Source organism: Myotis myotis, unplaced genomic scaffold (genome assembly GCF_014108235.1).
Source record: "Myotis myotis isolate mMyoMyo1 unplaced genomic scaffold, mMyoMyo1.p scaffold_m19_p_9, whole genome shotgun sequence".
In the NCBI taxonomy this organism is placed as follows: Eukaryota; Metazoa; Chordata; class Mammalia; order Chiroptera; family Vespertilionidae; genus Myotis; species Myotis myotis.
In genome coordinates this window covers 12,260,425-12,277,601 of record NW_023416401.1, presented here as the reverse complement: position 1 = coordinate 12,277,601, position 17,177 = coordinate 12,260,425, and the positions used below count along the sequence as shown (strand labels likewise).

Sequence of the window (17,177 nt, the reverse complement as noted above, 5' to 3'; positions counted from 1 at the left end):
CCTCACTCCATGGCAGAGCTCCCATGACCCTCTTTGGCCTGTCCCCCAGGAGCCCTGGGTGTGAGTCTCCTGGTCGCTTGAGTAGCCGTTATCCCTCAACTCCTGGCACAGCCTTGGGGTTCTTCCCCTCAGCCATTCCTCTGACTCTCCCCCTCTCTTCCAGGCGCCTACCCTGTATGCACCTTTTTCACCAACTCTGCGTGGACCAGTGGCTCGCCATGAGCAAGAAATGCCCCATCTGCCGGGTGGACATTGAGACACAACTGGGAGCTGACAGCTGAGGAAGGAATTAGCCAATGGATGCCCCATTTTCCTTCACCAGGTCCCCCCACGGCCATAGCCCTTGCAGCCAAACTTTGCCTTCTGAGCCATTTGACGTAGAGGAAAAGCCTGCAAGCACATTTTGTGGAAAGAGGAGTTGGTGGTATCCGTGTCCAAGGGAAAGGAAGGGTGGGGGAGGACCCACCCATCCAGAATGGTGACTGTCCCCATCTGCCTTGCTGCGCGGAAGGGAGGGAGCTGGCCGTGCCCAGAGCAGGGGTGGGAAGGGGGGGCCCATGCTGCTGAGAATCTAGACGTGATCCTGAAGGTCCTAGCTGATAGACCGGCCCCTCAATCCTGCCCTCTGAAGGATTGTATATATACCTCTCGACCACGTAGAAACCATGTAGGGGTCTCTAGCTATTTCTGTGGATGGCAGCCAGAGCATGTTAGCTTAAGAAAAATGTTGTGTGTGGTGCTCTAGTCATCTTGTGGTGGACATGTCGCTATTACCGAATTCGCACCAAATATTTCTCATTGAGTTTCTTGTTTTGGTGCCTGACCGAAGCAACCAACGACAGCCCAAATCTTCCCATCTTTAAGAGAGAAATGGGAAAAGGAATCAGAAATGAAAAAAAAAAAAAAAAAGCCAAATCCTGTTTACGATGAAAAAGGATAATTTTTTTCACCCAGGTTGGGAAGCGGGGAGGGGGATGGGGGTGTCCTTGTTTTGTTTTCCATTCTGGTTTTCCCCTTTGCTTTGTTTTTTCTCATGTTTACAATGCATGGAGCATGGAAGGGGCCACCTGGGAACGGGGAGGACTGGAGAAGGAGCAGATGGGGGTCTTAGCTGGGCCTTCGAGGGGCTCAGGTGGAGCTGGGAAGGCAGAGGTTGAGTAGGTAAGAGAAGAATTCTGTCTTGAAGGAGGGATCCCCGGCTCCAGAGCCCATCCACTGAGCTCCAGCCATCCCCCCGGTTCCACACTGAACCAGGGAGGGGCCAGCCTTCAACTAAAGTAGCCACCAGGTTCCTCAGAGCCAGGATACCCCTGACCAGGCCAACTTCTTCCTTTCAGCCTGCGTATGCCCTGTCACAAAGAGGCAATTTGGCCACTGCCTCCCTATGCAAAAAATTAACCAGATGATGAAGCTAAGATAGCATAGGTGATGGATACTTGGTCCTGGCCAAAGTGCTCTCAGCTAGCACTCAAGGGCTGAGGCCAAATACTGTGGACCTTGAGGAGAACTTTGACCTTCCTTAGGGATGGCTCAAATCTTGATGGAGACCCTTGGAGAAGGTCCTGGGCTGAGACCCTGCTGGCTGGGTTTGGGAGGCACTGTGTCCCTAGCCTCTGGCTCTTTCTCTGACTCTTTGATAACGTTGAGCAAGCCCCTTTCTTTCTCTGTGCCTCAGTTTCCTTCTCCTTAGAGTGGGGAGAACAACAGTGCATCTCCATTTCCACTTCTCTACCTCACCTAGCTGTTGTGAGGATTAATACTATCTGCCCACACATTGGCGCTCTCTCTTGGGAACCTCCTTGGGGTGTAGGGATGGGGGCGGTAGGAGAGGCAGACCTGAAGTCCCAGGTGACACCATATCGTGTGTCTTTCTGCACCACCCCACAGTTTTTCTGAACCTCAAGGAGAGCAGAGACATGGGAGAACAGAGGGATGGAGATGGGAAAATCTACCAAATTCCACCAAATCCACCAATCCCAACCCAACTTTCTTTATCTATAAGAGGAAACCCCCAGCTCAGCTGGGATTCTGCCCTCTTCCTTTACCCCTCCCCTCCTCCTCCCCCTCATTTGCACTGCCCCCAAAGGCCCACCCCCCCCACTCAAGTCTCAATGCCCTCATATCAATAAGAGAAGACTAGGGGGTCCAGGATATTTATCACATATATGAAGGAATTCCACAAGGTTAAGGAAATTGAGTCTGCATTGCTGCTACAAAGGGTAAAACCAGGACCAATGGGTAAAAATGACTGGGAGGCAGATTTTGGCTTGAGGTGGAACCTTCCAGCACAATGGGAACTGTCAGGTGGAGGGATGGCTACTCTGGACACCTACAGGCAGAGTAGGGGAGGTGGCTTTTGGTGGGAGGTTGCACAGGGATGTTCCGCAGGCTAAGCCATCTTTCCTGAGCGCCTGCCAGTGCAGGTGTTGGGACAGGCGATAGCAAAGACGATGATGAGCTCCTCTGGGAGCTTACACTGTAGCTGAGGAGCTAAGACACAAAGAATAGTGCAAAAATGGTGAATAGTCTGATTCTGGGTTAATGGCAATGAGCATGACCTTGTCCCCTTCACTGATTCCAGTGTGTGAACAGTGTCTCCAAGGCTAAAGGTGGAGACCCCGACAAAGTGGAAAGTACTTCCGAGGCAGAATTTTGGGGAAAGCTAGTTACTAGTTCCCCCTGGAAGCTGGGAATTCTCTCCACCCTGCTTTGACCCCCAGGTAGCCAGGGTGGTCTAGGGAAGGTCACTCCCCTCATAGTCTTGGGCTCTTATTCTCTCTAAGGCCAGTTTGAAAGGCCAGTAGGTAGAGGGAGTCAGTGGGAAGACCAGATGGAGTGAGAGCTGGAGTCCTGGTTCCTTCTTGGCTCTTCACTGACAAAGTGGGTAGTGCTAGGAACCGGCCTTCCTCCCTCTGGGCCTCAGTTTCCTCTGCTGCCACACGAGGAGGTGGGATTAGATGCTTGCTAAATTTCCTTCCAACACTCACATTCTCTGGTCCTCCCTGACATTAATACACCATTCAAGTCATTAGAGCTGTGTGCCAACTGAGCTGTTGAAATGACTTGCTGTGGGCACCGATGTCTGTTTCAGAGGCTGAGAGTGGGATGTAGTCTCCTTCCCCTCCCAGTTGTCTGCAGGCTCCCGAGTGCCCCAGGCTAACTTTAGGCATTGCCTGGGGTGGGTGGGGATCACCTGGAGGGGAAAGGTCAGCACTAGCTTTGGGGATAGAGCCTAAAGCCTCTGTCCCCTCATCTCTTTGGGGCCCTCTTACCCTGCAGGTGGGCACAGGAGGTGACAGGGTCCCAGGCACCTCCGAGCTCCTTGATCAGGGCAGCTGTCTGGCCAACAAGGGAGGACAGGGTGTCTGTGCTTCTCCTCCCTCGAGGCCCCGTCCCCCTTGGTCCAGGAGCCAGGAAAAGTGGAGAAGAGGCAGGCTCAGGCATCAGCATCTCACACCCACCACCTCCAGGAGGAGACCCCCTGCCCTCCTCCTTCTGCTCAACTCAAGGGACTCAGACCCTTTCTAGACTGAGACGCATGAGTGCCTTCTGGGGCAAGAGCTGCCCCAGGATCAAGTTGGGCCTCCTGGCCACAGCACAGCCCTGGCCACAGTGGGTCCACCGAGGACACCCATCTCGAAACCAACACCACAGCCTGGCCTGTGCGGACAGAGGATGGGCCATGGGGCTCCTCCACTTGCCGGGACCCCCTTGGGCCCTGCAGCCCTCGCCTACCACCTGTGGCGGGACCCTAGCTCCTCTTCTGCAAATGTTCCCAGCCTCCGTGCAAGTATTATTAACCCTTTACGCCTAATGAACAAGCACAGTTTTTTCAATGGTGAAGAAAAAGCACCAGATTTTTTTTTTTCCCTGAAGAAATCCCCCAAACCCCCCCGCCGGCCGGCGGGACACACACTCCCCGCGTGGGGCTGTAGCAACGTCTGTCAGGTCGCCCCCCACCCTCGTGTTTCATCTCCTGCGCGCGCGTAGAGCAAATGCTAGAGCGATTTCAGCTGATAGAAAAACAAAAACGAAAAACAAAAAACAAAAAACATGGCACGTTGCTAGTTTACAGGGTTTTGTGAGTTTAAATGCCTTATATTTAACAATCATAATTTATGACTAACTTGTAGATATCGTGGGTTCTTATTTAATTATTTTTATAGTTGTTTTGCATTTTTAATTATAATTTATTTATTTAGAAAGGATACTAATTTTTTTTATTACTCCTATTACCTCATTTTGCCGTTGTTTCTGGGAGTGGAATGCTTTGCATGCATTGGTACGATGACAAACAACTACGAATACAAAAAAAAAATTTTAAATAAAATTCCGCGAACTTTATTTCGTCCAAATATCAGGGTGTGTGATTGCAAGCTGTCCTACTGTGGTGCTGGCCTCTTTGGATACATTCCATATGAAATGCAAACCTTTGATTCTGTATGCTGTGATCTAGTGAAAAACTCCAATATAGTGACTGTATTTAGCACATATATTAATATAATTTGCACTTGTCAGCAGACTGGGATAATCCTTTCACGTGCTACCCTTGTCCCCCTGACTCCTCATCACTAACCTGTCTGCCCTTCTTCCCTTGCCCTTCCCACGCCTCAGCCCACCCTGCCTCCCTCTTCTGAGGAAGCTCTGGGGGCACTGGAGGTCATTATCTCTACCTGGGCTACAAATCCCTCTGGTTCCAGAATGTTCCCTTTGGACATGACCAGCAGGAGCCTGGTTTATTAGAATGAACCCTGGCCTGGAGATTAGGAGGCTCGGGTTTTCAGACCAGCTCTATTGTAACCTTCTCTGTGACCTTGAACAAATCCCTTGGCCTCTCTGTGTCTCAGTTTTCTGGGTTTGGGGGCAGGGGGCTGGAGGTGAGCTGGAGGGTCTCCAGGGTCCCTGGGCCTCAGAGAGAATGACACGGATCCGGTGGGAGACTACCGTGCTGTGTTAAGTCACCCTCTCAGGAGAGAAGAAAGGAAGGACGGAACAGAGCAGACAGAGAATGTGCCCAGTGGATTTGCTCAGAGGAGCTATCCAGAGGGTTTCTGCCCTTTTATGTGCAGCGTCCTGGAGTGACGGGGAGGCAGGACACTGGATACGGGGCAAGTGCTTTCACAAGGCTTGGCGGTCACTTGGAAAGTGAGCTGAAATCCATGTCTTGTTAGTTACGGGGATGGGGTGAGCCCCAAACTATGGTGTTTAGAATTGGCACCCCATCCTAGCATCTCTTAGAGACTTTATTGTTGAGGCATCACCCTTGACAACAGATTGGGGCGCAGATTTTAGACTCATGGTTCCTCCTCCCTAGTGTCTCCTCTTTACTCTCTGCCATTGCTCCAGGGGGCTGTGGGCAGGGGCGCTGCTGTGGATGGGGGTGGGCTCCAGTCTCACCGCCCCAGGAGGAGTGCTAGGGGAGGGTTTGGGGAAGAGGTGGCCTCAAAGCCTGGCACAGCTGTGAGCTGAGATGCCTTTGAGCTAAAGGAGAGAGGAGGTCCGTGCCCCCAGAAGAAGCCTGGCCCGGAGTGGGAGATCCACTCCTGTGCCTCCCGCATGTCTGCCTCTTCCCTCCTCTTCTCCTTCCCCTCCTTTCCAGCCCATCTTGCCTCTTGCCTCTTGACATCACTGCCTTTGCCTAATGGAGCAGCCCACCCTCCACGTGAGGCCCCCTGGGATGGTGCTGATGGGGAAGGAAGTGGATGCCCAATTCGCCACACTGCCTGGCCAGGCTTGGAGAAGTATCTGGGCCGTGCATGGTCCCTAAGCCCCAACTTCGCTCCGGCTGGACTATGGGTCTCGTTCCCTGGGCTTCCTGCCTGCTGCCTGCCAGCTTCTCTTTCTGCCTCCGCCCTGGAGCCTTGTTCTCCTGCTTTCCTTGGAGAGGGCCTGTGGAGTCCCCCACCGGGCGCAGACCACCACTGCTGGGCCTGGCAGACACTGCCCTCTTGGCAAGGCTCCTGGATGGACATGCCTTACGCTGCTCTGCAGGGTCAGAGTGGGAAGGGGCCGTTTGCCCTGGCTGGCCTGTGCCCCCCACTCCTCACCGCAGCCTCCCCCCCCCCCCAGCCCCACCCCTGGCCTTGGCTGCAGCTCATTTCTCAGCTGTGGAGCCAGCCTCACCGGGCCCTCCAGGGGGTAATTTGGTTGCCCCTGGTAAGTGAAAGGATTATCTTCAGTGTTGATTGTCCTTTTTTGTAATCCTCCTGCTGTTCTGTTCTGTTGTGCTGTGCAACATTTTGCTACATAGACTATTTTATAGCAGAAAGCTAGAAGAATATTTATTATGAATATTAAAGCAATAGTGCATCAATGAAAAGGCGGAGACATTAGGAATCGTGTAAATGCTTAGATTCACTTTTGGTGGATTTTTTGTACTTTATTTATAACTAATAAAAATGACCTGCATTGCTAACTACACCTCATTGGTGCAGGGTGCTTATTTCTGTGCAGACCTGGGTGTGTCTGGAGAAAGCCTCTCACAGACCTGGTCTCTGTCCATTATCGGAGGCCCTGCAGGTATGTTTGTTTCCCCACATCCATTCCTCCTCCTCCCTCCCTCTCACCTGCTTCCCTTTCCCGTCCTCCCCTCCCATTTCTTCTCCCTCTGCTTCCTCCTCCACCTCCTCCTTCCTCTCCTTGCCTCATGCATTCTTTTCTTCAACCTCTTTATCTTTCAAAGAATCTGTTCCATGCTGTGAACCAAACATCTAATTAACCTGTTTCCTAAACTTTGGGTTATGGTTTTTAAAGGGGAAAGTTCCCACTCTTGATCAATCCTCAAACGTAACCTCTTGTGTTTTGCCTTGGAGGGCACCCCCGTTTCCCTGTGGGGGAGAAGGAATGTGATTTCGATGTTTGGCATGGATTTCTTATCCTTTGGAAGAGCCCAATTCAACACTCAGCACCTAGAGCCTGGTCTCCGTGTGTGGGTCAGTGGACCGGAGGGTGGCTTTCTTTCATCAACTGCAAATAGAACCCATATTAAGGAACCATTTGTAAAAGTAACAGGCTTCACTTTTTAGAGCGGTTTTGGGCTTACAGAAAACTGAGCAAAACGTCCAGAGTTCTGATACAGTCTCTTCTCCACCACCCCCCAGTTACTTCTATTACTCACATCTTGCCTTAGTGTGGTACATGGTTACAATTGATGAGCCAACATCCATACATTATTATTAACTAAAGTCCATAGTTCACATTAGGTTAATGAATGTTTAAATCCCTCGTTTTTGTTCAAGTAAGATGACCCCAGATGCTGTCTGTTGCTTTCCTCATTTTCCAGCTATGTCTCTCGATCCACGAATCAGGGCTCACGAGTCCTGGCCCCCTCGCTCACCTGCATGTGGATGGGAAAGATACTGCCCTTCCCCGGTTTCCAGCTGTAAAATGTGGACAGGTAGACTAGGCTCCTTCCGGTTTCCACAGGCCACAGGTCTTTATTTACAGACGCCACCTCCTTCATTATCCTTGTCTAGGTAACCTCTGTTTACACAGCAGAGGTTCCCCTAGGGCCTGAGCAATTTTTGGGGAAATGGTTCTCTTTCCTTGGATTTTGTCCTACCCTTTTACATGGGCAAATGTACCCTTCCTAGTCGCTACTCCCTTCTGGCACTTTCCATTGCAGTGCCCTGGAGGAAAGGGACTTCTCAGAAAACATGCAGGCTCATCCTCCATGCGGGCCATGACTCTCATCACCATGAAGATCCTCAGGAGGTTTAGGAGGAAGAACATCTGTCTGTATTAGTCAGGACTCTCAGGGAAACAGAACCAATAGGAGATGATAGGTAGGTAAGTAGATAGGTAGGGAGGTAGATAGATAGATAGATAGATAGATAGATAGATAGATAGATGAATGATGGATGAATGGATGGATGGATGGATGGATGGATGGATGGATGGATGGATGGATGGATAGAGAGGCGGATAAGATATCTCTGTATATCTGGAGATTTATCAGGAGAAAGAATTAGCTCCTGTGATTATGGAGGCGGAAGAGTCCCACGAGCTGTTGTCTGCCAGCTGGGGCCCAGGAAAGCCGGTGCTGCCATTCCGTTTGAGTCTGAAAGCCTCAGGACCGGGAGAGCTGATGGTGTAAGTCTCAGTGCAAGGGCAGAAGAAGACCGGTGTCCCATGCAAGCAGGCAGGCGGAAGGCGGACAGTCTCCCTTCCCCTCCATTTTCTTCTATTCAGGCCTCAGTGGATGAGATGTGGCTCCCCCACTCCCACGCCCAGGTCAGGGAGGGTGATCCACTTCACCGAGTCCACTGATTCAAATGCTATTCTCACCTGGAAACACTCTCACAGACACACCTAGAAATAATGTTTAACCTGGGCTCCCAGGGGCCAAAGTGACACATAAAATTAACCATCACACACACACACACACACACACACACACACACACACACACACACACACACACGATCTCACCTCGCCCCAGGCCATATTGAGACCTCTAGGCTGGGAGTGCAAACCCATCTTCCCTGTGGCTCATAATCAACACCACCTCCCCCACCAGCCAGGTGCCACTACCCACCCTTCCCATTAAATTAGGGCTAACGAGCTCTTTCCCCCTTTAAAGGACATTCACTCTCAAGGCCCATCTGTCCCAAACCTCCTTCCCCTTTTCTGAGGCCGAACATCCCACCTGTTCCTGAAGCCCCTCACCTTGTCCTCGCTCAGGGCATTTGGGTGCCCGCCGGTGCCATGCTCTGCTCTGCTCTGCTCTGCCAAGGGGCTGGGAGTAATGCGGGTGCCATTTAAGATGGACACACAGCACAGGGGTCCATCGGAAGAGGGGCACCCACAGTGCTTCTGACCTCACCGGTGTGACCCCACCTCATCAGATTCATAACGTATCTGAACTGGCTGAGTTGACTTCTTTCAAAATGTTGGGAGGAAAGGGTTGCTCAGCTGGAGCTGAGGAAATAATAACGGCAGGCTTTTGTTTAACCTACTTAAGAGTAATAGTGCTTTTTAGACTGCGATGCAACAGTTTGTATGTAAATAGCTCGTGCTAATTGCAAACGAGTTTTACTCTTTTCTTTGATGTAGACCCCTGGAGACACTTATTTGGAAATACTTGGTTAGCAGTTACTCGAAAGCAATACAATCAAGGTTCTTTCCAAATAGTCTTTCATGTAGACTTGTCTCTAAATCCCGTGAGGAAAAACGAGCTGATCTAAAACCTGTCACTCAGAAGCCATCCTTATAGGGAAGACCTTTCAGCCAAGGGCAGCAGCTGTCGGTGGGGGGCGATGGGTGGTGAGGAGCGGCAAGCAGAGGGAGCAGCCCCAGCAGCGGCACAGCAGCGGACAGTGTGCGGCATCGCTGGGCGTGGAGCTGTGGGCAACTTGCCTGCGATGGAAATGGCCCAGGTGCCAGGAACTTGGGAACCAGCTGGGTGGGGGGCGGGGGCTCAGATCTGAAATAAGGAGACAGAGTGGAGGGGGGGACGGGACTGAGAAAGAACCCACACAAGTGAAGTGAGAGGAAGGGTCCAAACACCTGCCAGTCCAGAAAGAGACGCCCATAGTGCACCCAGGGGTCTACTCGTGACATTTTGGAATTTATATTGGAGCCAGGGATTCCAATGACAGAATTGAGATGGACTTTGTGACTTACAGTGGTTGGTGGACTTTTTACAACCAAAGAGAGTCCAGAAGAGTTGTGAGGCTTGCCTGAGACAGAGGAGGAACCAGCTCACAGAAAAAGGCACAATAAAGCTGTTTAACGGCTACTTCTCCCCAGCCCAGCACAGCCCTCTGGAGTCCTGCTTGTTTAACACTAAGGACACAGACTCACTCCTCAGAGCAAGTGCTGGGTTAAACCGAACTGCATATTAACTCATTTAGCCCTCATAATAGCCTACCAGGTAAGTACTATCATTCTCCCCATTTCACAGATAAGGAAACTGAGACCTGAGAGAGGACATAACAGGCCCAAGCTCTCCCAGCAGGTGAGAGATGCAGCTGGGGCCTGCCTATCAGCCTGTGCTTTCAACCTGGCTGCTCTCCAGAGCCCCTAGACTTCCCGGAACCTTCCTCAGAGCCAGTTAGCCTTGCTAAGAATTTATACCTGTGTGGGGGAGGGCACAGGGAGGGCAGCAGGGCAGCGGAAACCATTGCTGGGGTGCCCTCCTATCGGACTGTAGGAAAATCAGAAGTGGGGCACTCAGTTCCGCTGCACTCTTGCTGTGTGATGTCCAGCCCCTTTGTGACTGTCAGTCAGGGAGTGTGTGTTGGGGGGAGGGAGCACGTGTACATGAGTGTGCAGCTCTCCTGCTGCCTCTTCAAGGTCACGACCCCCTGGAAGGCAGCTCTCAGTCCACATTGCCCACACAGAGCCCCAGGCAGTAGGTGCTAAATAACCCGAGGCCCCTCCCTGCTCCCCTCCCGGCGGAATGCAGCAGCGACAGGCTGTTCCAGGCTCCGACCCCCATCCCCTTCTGCTCAGGCCTCAGCTGTGCTATCACAGCCCAGGGCAGCCAGCGGGCACTTGGCAATGGCTCTCTGGGAAGTGATGGAAAGAATCACGGACCTTTCACAGGCTCATAAATCGCCGCCCGCCCCGCCCCGCCCCCCAACCCGCCGGGAAAAATGCCTCCTCCTGATGGTTCTCTCCATTTGCACGGGGTTTATTGAAACCGGGAAAAGGGCCCATTTTCAGCGAGCAGATGCCAAGGTGCATTCTTGGTGGGGTGTGGTTGGTAATCATTTAATTAGCCCAGCTTTTTTAGGGGAAAGTGTTAATTAGTTTTTAAATTAAAATACACCATCTTCTTCCCCACTTCTGTCCCCTGGGTGAAGCCCAGTTTCCCATCTGCACCCCCAGCAGTGTCAGCCTGGCCGCCGCTATTATTGGAAAAGAAAATGCAGAGTTATTTTCGTGCAGCCACGGCTTGGGACGCATGTTGATGGTTCCTGTAGGTTCCAGAGACTTGGGAGGGGCAGGGCCCCCCCAAGAAGTCACCCAGCGTGTCCCCTGAAGGACCCCGATGTTCTGGCCCACAGAGGCACATGTCACCTTCTGGGCCCCAGTCCCAGCTCCAGGGGGCTTCGGGGAAAGTCTGCCGGAAGCCACGGTGAGGGATAGGACGGTGTGGTTGGGAGCAGCTGGGTGAGAAGCTGGAAGGAAGGCCTCCAGCCCCTCAGACAGAAGGGAAGAGGTCTCGCCAGGTGAGCCCGTCTCCCCGCTTCTTGTCCAGCCACCGGCCGCAGCTGAAGATGGTGGCCACGCCCGAGCTGGTGTTGGTGACCTCCACCTTGTCCACCAGCCAGCCCGAGTAGTAGCCGCTGCTGTCGTGCTCCACGCGCACCTTGCGCAGCTCGCCCAGGTCCAGCGTCTCCAGGAAGAAGTGGTCGGTGCTGCCCCGCTCGAAGAGGTTGCGCATTTTCCGCTTCAGCTCCCGCTTGCCCGTGTCCCCGTTCGAGCCGAAGATGGTCACGAAGACGTTGGCGTCCGTGCCCGCTCCGGGCTCGTAGCCCGTCGTCACGATGACCTCGTACTTGACCGGCACCAGGCTCTGGACCTTGCTGGCAAAGCTCTCGGTCGTCTTGGTGACTTCGAATACCTTGAAGTACTTCCTCTTCCTTTTCAGGGGGATGAGGGTGTCGCAGTTAAAGAAGTACCTGTGGGCGGGAGGGGGAGCTCAGCAGACACCAGCCCGGCCCACACCCTCCCGGGACCCCTGTTCCTCCATAGATGTCTCCTTCCCAAGGGACAGGATACTGGGCCGGAAATGTCTGCATTAAAGCATGAGGATTGAGTCTTGTTTATCTTAACATCCAGAGTGCTCGCCACCCATCCAGCTGTCTTTTTTTTAAATTTTTTATTCTCCTTTTATGTTTCCCCTCACACCCTATCTGACCCACCAGCCAGTCCCAATGAGCTGCTCTGTAACATAGAACCAGAACCAGCCCACCTGGAAAAGTAGACAGGGTTCACTCTCTGCCCGGCTGTCCGTTGGTCCAAGTCACCACTGCCTGCCGCCTGGACACATCAGTCTCCCCGCCCGTCTCCCTGCTTCTCATTCCCCACGGTCAGTTTTCTACACAGCAGCCCAGTGACCCCATGGAGACATAAGCCCAAGGATGCCATTCCTCTGCTCAGAAGCCCCCAGTGGCTTCCCAGGTTTTGCAAAAATCACCACCTTTCAAAGGCCTGCAAGACCCTCTTGATCTGACCCTCCTCCCACTGTTGACCTTCCCTACCCGTCACCTGCTCTTCTCCTCTAAGCTCACTCCACGCCGGGAGCCGGTCCATCCTTGCTGTTTCAAAGGACCTGGCATATATGGCATACTGTTCTTAATATGTTTGCTCACCTTCTTGGCACTATGTGTTTTAACCAAGGTCTCTGAGAAAGGTTGTTTCCCCAGGTAGGGATTTTCCCCTGAAGTTAGGGAGGGAATAAAACCTCTTAACTAGTGCCAGGTGGGTAATTAATCACTTTAACTACGAACAATCATGCTTAAGCTACATAATCTTTACTCCCTGGAATGAAGATAAGACTTAACGCCCTAACCTTTGTAATAGAGATTGATAGGATTGAATCAACTGGTATAAATACAGATGTAATAAGACAGCAAGAGTCAGAACTTAGAACACAGAACTTAGAACACAGAACTTAGAACACAGAACTTCGCTGGAGAGAACATGGCAAAAGATCCTGGACTGAACCTGACTACAGAAATTGGCAAGAGAACCTGACTAGAACCTGGTGACTGAACCTGGCTGGAGAACCTAGCGAGGGAACATGGCTACAGAACCTGGCTGGAGAACCTAGCAAGAGAACGTGGACACAGAACCTGGCTGGAGATCCTAAGCAGAACCTCTCTGGAGATCCAGACCAGAACTTGGCTGGAGATCCTGGCTAGGCTGCTGATCAACTGAACGCTGTCCCCACGTCATTCCATCTTCGCCGACTCCGTCCACACCTTTGGGGACCCCTGGACTTGCTGGGGTTGGACCCCGGCATCTGGCGCCCGAACAGGGACACCTAGGTAAGCACCCCGCACTCGGGACGGATAGGACTCCACCGTAGGAAGAGGGTGGATAGTCTTCGCCGACTCCGTCCACACCTTTGGGAACTCCTGAAACAGGATTCCCCTAGGTAAGACCCCCCCATTGAGAACCCCCACACTCGGGACGGATAGGACTCCACCAGGGTACTGCAGACCCCCCTATAGAGGATAAGTAGGGTAAGAAGGTGGATAGTACAGAACTTAGATTGAGAAGATGTGCCATACTGAGTCCAAAGAAAGAAGACTCTGTATTGATTCTTAGATTGAGAAGATGTGCCATACTGAGTCCAAAGAAAGAAGACTCTGTATTGATCTTTAGATTAAGAAGATGTGCCATACTGAGTCTAAAGAAAAAAGACTCTGTATTGATCTTTTAACACATATGCTTGCTAGCAGAGGAATTAAGGTTACTCCCAGTCAGACAGAACGTTTTATACAAGAAGTATGTCCATGCTTTTCTGAGGAAGGAAAGGTAAATGTAATGGCATGGGAGAAGGTAGGCCCAAGGAGCCTTATCCTTAACTCCACTGCAGCCTTTCCACCCTGGGAAAGTGCAGGATTGGCAAGCTCTCCCTGGGGTGATAGATCAGGACTCAGGTAATAGCGGGAAGCGCCAATCCTACTCTTAAAATGGATACAAGAGAGCATTTCGGGGTTTTCTTTTTAATGCCTGCTTTTAAAAAATAAAAAAGGGGGAATTTGCCGGGATGCCGGGGTCCAACCCCAGCAAGTCCAGGGGTCCCCAAAGGTGTGGATGGAGTCGGCGAAGAAGGAATGACACGGAGACGGAGTTCAGTTGATCAGCAGCCTAGCCAGGATCTCTAGCCAGGATCTCCAGCCAAGTTCTGGTCTGGATCTCCAGAGAGGTTCTGGTTTGGATCTCCAGCCAGGTTCTGTGTCCATGTTCTCTTGCTAGGTTCCCCAGCCAGGTTCTGTAGTCATGTTCCCTTGCTAGGTTCTCCAGCCAGGTTCTGTAGCCATGTTCCCTTACTAGGTTCTGTCTCTAGGTTCTGAGGCCAGTTTCTGTCCAGGATCTTTTGCCATGTTCTCTCCAGTAAAGTTCTTCTGTCTCTAGAGAACGTTCTGTGTAGGTTCTGTGCCTAGGTCCCGTCTCTCTTGGTTCCGTATTCTAAGTTCTGTGTCTTACTGTCTTATTACATCTGTATTTATACCAGTTGATTCAATCTTATCAATCTCTATTACAAAGGTTAGGGCGTTTCTTATCTCCATTCCAGGGAGTAAAGATTATGTAGCTTAAGCATGATTGTTCGTAGTTAAAGTGATTAATTACCCACCTGGCACTAGGGAGGTTTTATTCCCTCCCTAACTTCAGGGGAAAATCCCTACCTGGGGAAACAACCTTTCTCAGAGACCTTGGTTAAAACACATAGTGCCAAGAAGGTGAGCAAACATATTAAGAACAGTATGCCATATATGCCAGGTCCCTTGAAACAGCAAGCATGGACCGGCTCCCGGCAAATTCCCCCTTTTTTATTTTTTAAAAGCAGGCATTAAAAAGAAAACCCCGAAATGCTCTCTTGTATCCATTTTAAGAGTAGGATTGGCGCTTCCCGCTATTACCTGAGTCCTGATCTATCACCCCAGGGAGAGCTTGCCAATCCTGCACTTTCCCAGGGTGGAAAGGCTGCAGTGGAGTTAAGGATAAGGCTCCTTGGGCCTACCTTCTCCCATGCCATTACATTTACCTTTCCTTCCTCAGAAAAGCATGGACATACTTCTTGTATAAAACGTTCTGTCTGACTGGGAGTAACCTTAATTCCTCTGCTAGCAAGCATATGTGTTAAAAGATCAATACAGAGTCTTTTTTCTTTAGACTCAGTATGGCACATCTTCTTAATCTAAAGATCAATACAGAGTCTTATTTCTTTGGACTCAGTATGGCACATCTTCTCAATCTAAGAATCAATACAGAGTCTTCTTTCTTTGGACTCAGTATGGCACATCTTCTCAATCTAAGTTCTGTACTATCCACCTTCTTACCCTACTTATCCTCTATAGGGGGGTCTGCAGTACCCTGGTGGAGTCCTATCCGTCCCGAGTGTGGGGGTTCTCAATGGGGGGGTCTTACCTAGGGGAATCCTGTTTCAGGAGTTCCCAAAGGTGTGGACGGAGTCGGCGAAGACTATCCACCCTCTTCCTACGGTGGAGTCCTATCCGTCCCGAGTGCGGGGTGCTTACCTAGGTGTCCCTGTTCGGGCGCCAGATGCCGGGGTCCAACCCCAGCAAGTCCAGGGGTCCCCAAAGGTGTGGACGGAGTCGGCGAAGAAGGAATGACACGGAGACGGAGTTCAGTTGATCAGCAGCCTAGCCAGGATCTCTAGCCAGGATCTCCAGCCAAGTTCTGGTCTGGATCTCCAGAGAGGTTCTGGTTTGGATCTCCAGCCAGGTTCTGTGTCCATGTTCTCTTGCTAGGTTCCCCAGCCAGGTTCTGTAGTCATGTTCCCTCGCTAGGTTCTCCAGCCAGGTTCTGTAGCCATGTTCCCTTACTAGGTTCTGTCTCTAGGTTCTGAGGCCAGTTTCTGTCCAGGATCTTTTGCCATGTTCTCTCCAGTAAAGTTCTTCTGTCTCTAGAGAACGTTCTGTGTAGGTTCTGTGCCTAGGTCCCGTCTCTCTTGGTTCCGTATTCTAAGTTCTGTGTCTTACTGTCTTATTACATCTGTATTTATACCAGTTGATTCAATCTTATCAATCTCTATTACAAAGGTTAGGGCGTTTCTTATCTCCATTCCAGGGAGTAAAGATTATGTAGCTTAAGCATGATTGTTCGTAGTTAAAGTGATTAATTACCCACCTGGCACTAGGGAGGTTTTATTCCCTCCCTAACTTCAGGGGAAAATCCCTACCTGGGGAAACAACCTTTCTCAGAGACCTTGGTTAAAACACATAGTGCCAAGAAGGTGAGCAAACATATTAAGAACAGTATGCCATATATGCCAGGTCCCTTGAAACAGCAAGCATGGACCGGCTCCCGGCAGTCACCTGCTCTTCTCCTCTAAGCTCACTCCACGCCAGCCATGCTGAGCCCCTCCCTCCCTCAAAGGGAATGAATGTTTCACCCGATGTCACTGTCAGAGGCAGTTGCAGGGTTCGGAGTGACTACTCCAGCCAAAGCCAAGTGGAATCATGGCTATAGAGTGTGCTCCCAAATCCTTCACAGTTGGCTGAGTTGAAGTGTGTGTGTGTGTGTGTGTGTGTGTGTGTGTGTGTGTGTTTGTGTGTGTACATGCTCTTGGCTGCAAGGTTCTTGGGTTCAGAGAAAGTCCCCCATTGAAGAAGCCACCATAATTAGAAGCAAGTTCAGGGCCAAGAGCAACTTCTTAGACCAAAAAGTCCCCTCCCTAATGCCGTTCCAACCCCACAGCTCCCCAGTTTTGGCAATGAATCCAATGATTACCAAGAAGGAAGTCAGAGGGCACAGCAGAAAAACAGTGCATAGGTGTAAGGGGGGCTGGAGTCTGCCTCAGCACTGCCACCTGTGTGACCTTGGGCAGGTCAGACCCCTACCCAGACCTTGATTTTCCCATTGGCAATGCTAGAGGCTTCAATTGAACTGCTATGGATTCTTCCCACTCCAAACTACTACTTTTTATTATTATTATTATTATTTTAGGTTAACTCTTATTTTCTTATTAATTTTTATTTATTTATTTTTAATACTTTTTATTGGTTTGAGTGGGAGAGAGGGAGAGAGAGAGAGAGAGAGAGAGAGAGAGAGAGAGAGAGAGAAACATTGATCATTTGCTTCCCACCCATACACGCCTCAACCTGGGATCGAACCTGCAACCTAGGTATTGTGTTCGGACTGGGAATCAAACTCTCACCTTTTGGTGTCCGGAACGATGCTGCAGCCAACTGAGCCACCCGGTTAGGGCGAAAATCAAACCCATTTTAGATGAAAATCCAGAACAGCAAAAAGACTTGGTTTTCTGCAAACTTACTAAATGCCAGGGTTTTGCATTCTTGCATCTCATTAACTCCCACAACAGCCCTGAGTTGTAGGCATCATCCCCTCATTTCACAGGAGGGAAACCAAGGCTTTGGGAAGAGAAGTCACTGCTCAAGGTGACACAGAACCGGGGCCCCCAGCCAGCCTGCCTGGCCGCTGAAGGGCCCGCTATTGACAGATACTTCGCA

At 51.0% G+C, this 17,177-nt stretch overlaps 2 protein-coding genes across 3 annotated transcripts in view; one reads left to right on the top strand and one right to left on the bottom strand.

Moving 5' to 3' along the window:
• The window catches only part of RNF165 (ring finger protein 165), a 78,142-nt gene extending 77,241 nt beyond the window's left edge, over window positions 1-901 (top strand). The window contains exon 8 of the mRNA XM_036323718.1: window positions 164-901. Within this exon, the coding sequence (XP_036179611.1) occupies window positions 164-281 (118 nt within the window). The 3' untranslated portion in view covers window positions 282-901. The remainder of the gene's footprint in view (window positions 1-163) is intronic.
• Window positions 902-10,912: 10,011 nt separating this feature from the next.
• LOXHD1 (lipoxygenase homology domains 1) overlaps window positions 10,913-17,177 on the bottom strand; it is a 108,677-nt gene continuing 102,412 nt past the window's right edge. For both annotated transcript variants that reach the window (XM_036323669.1, XM_036323670.1), the window contains one exon: window positions 10,913-11,630. In XM_036323669.1, the coding sequence (XP_036179562.1) occupies window positions 11,150-11,630 (481 nt within the window). In that variant the 3' untranslated portion in view covers window positions 10,913-11,149. The remainder of the gene's footprint in view (window positions 11,631-17,177) is intronic.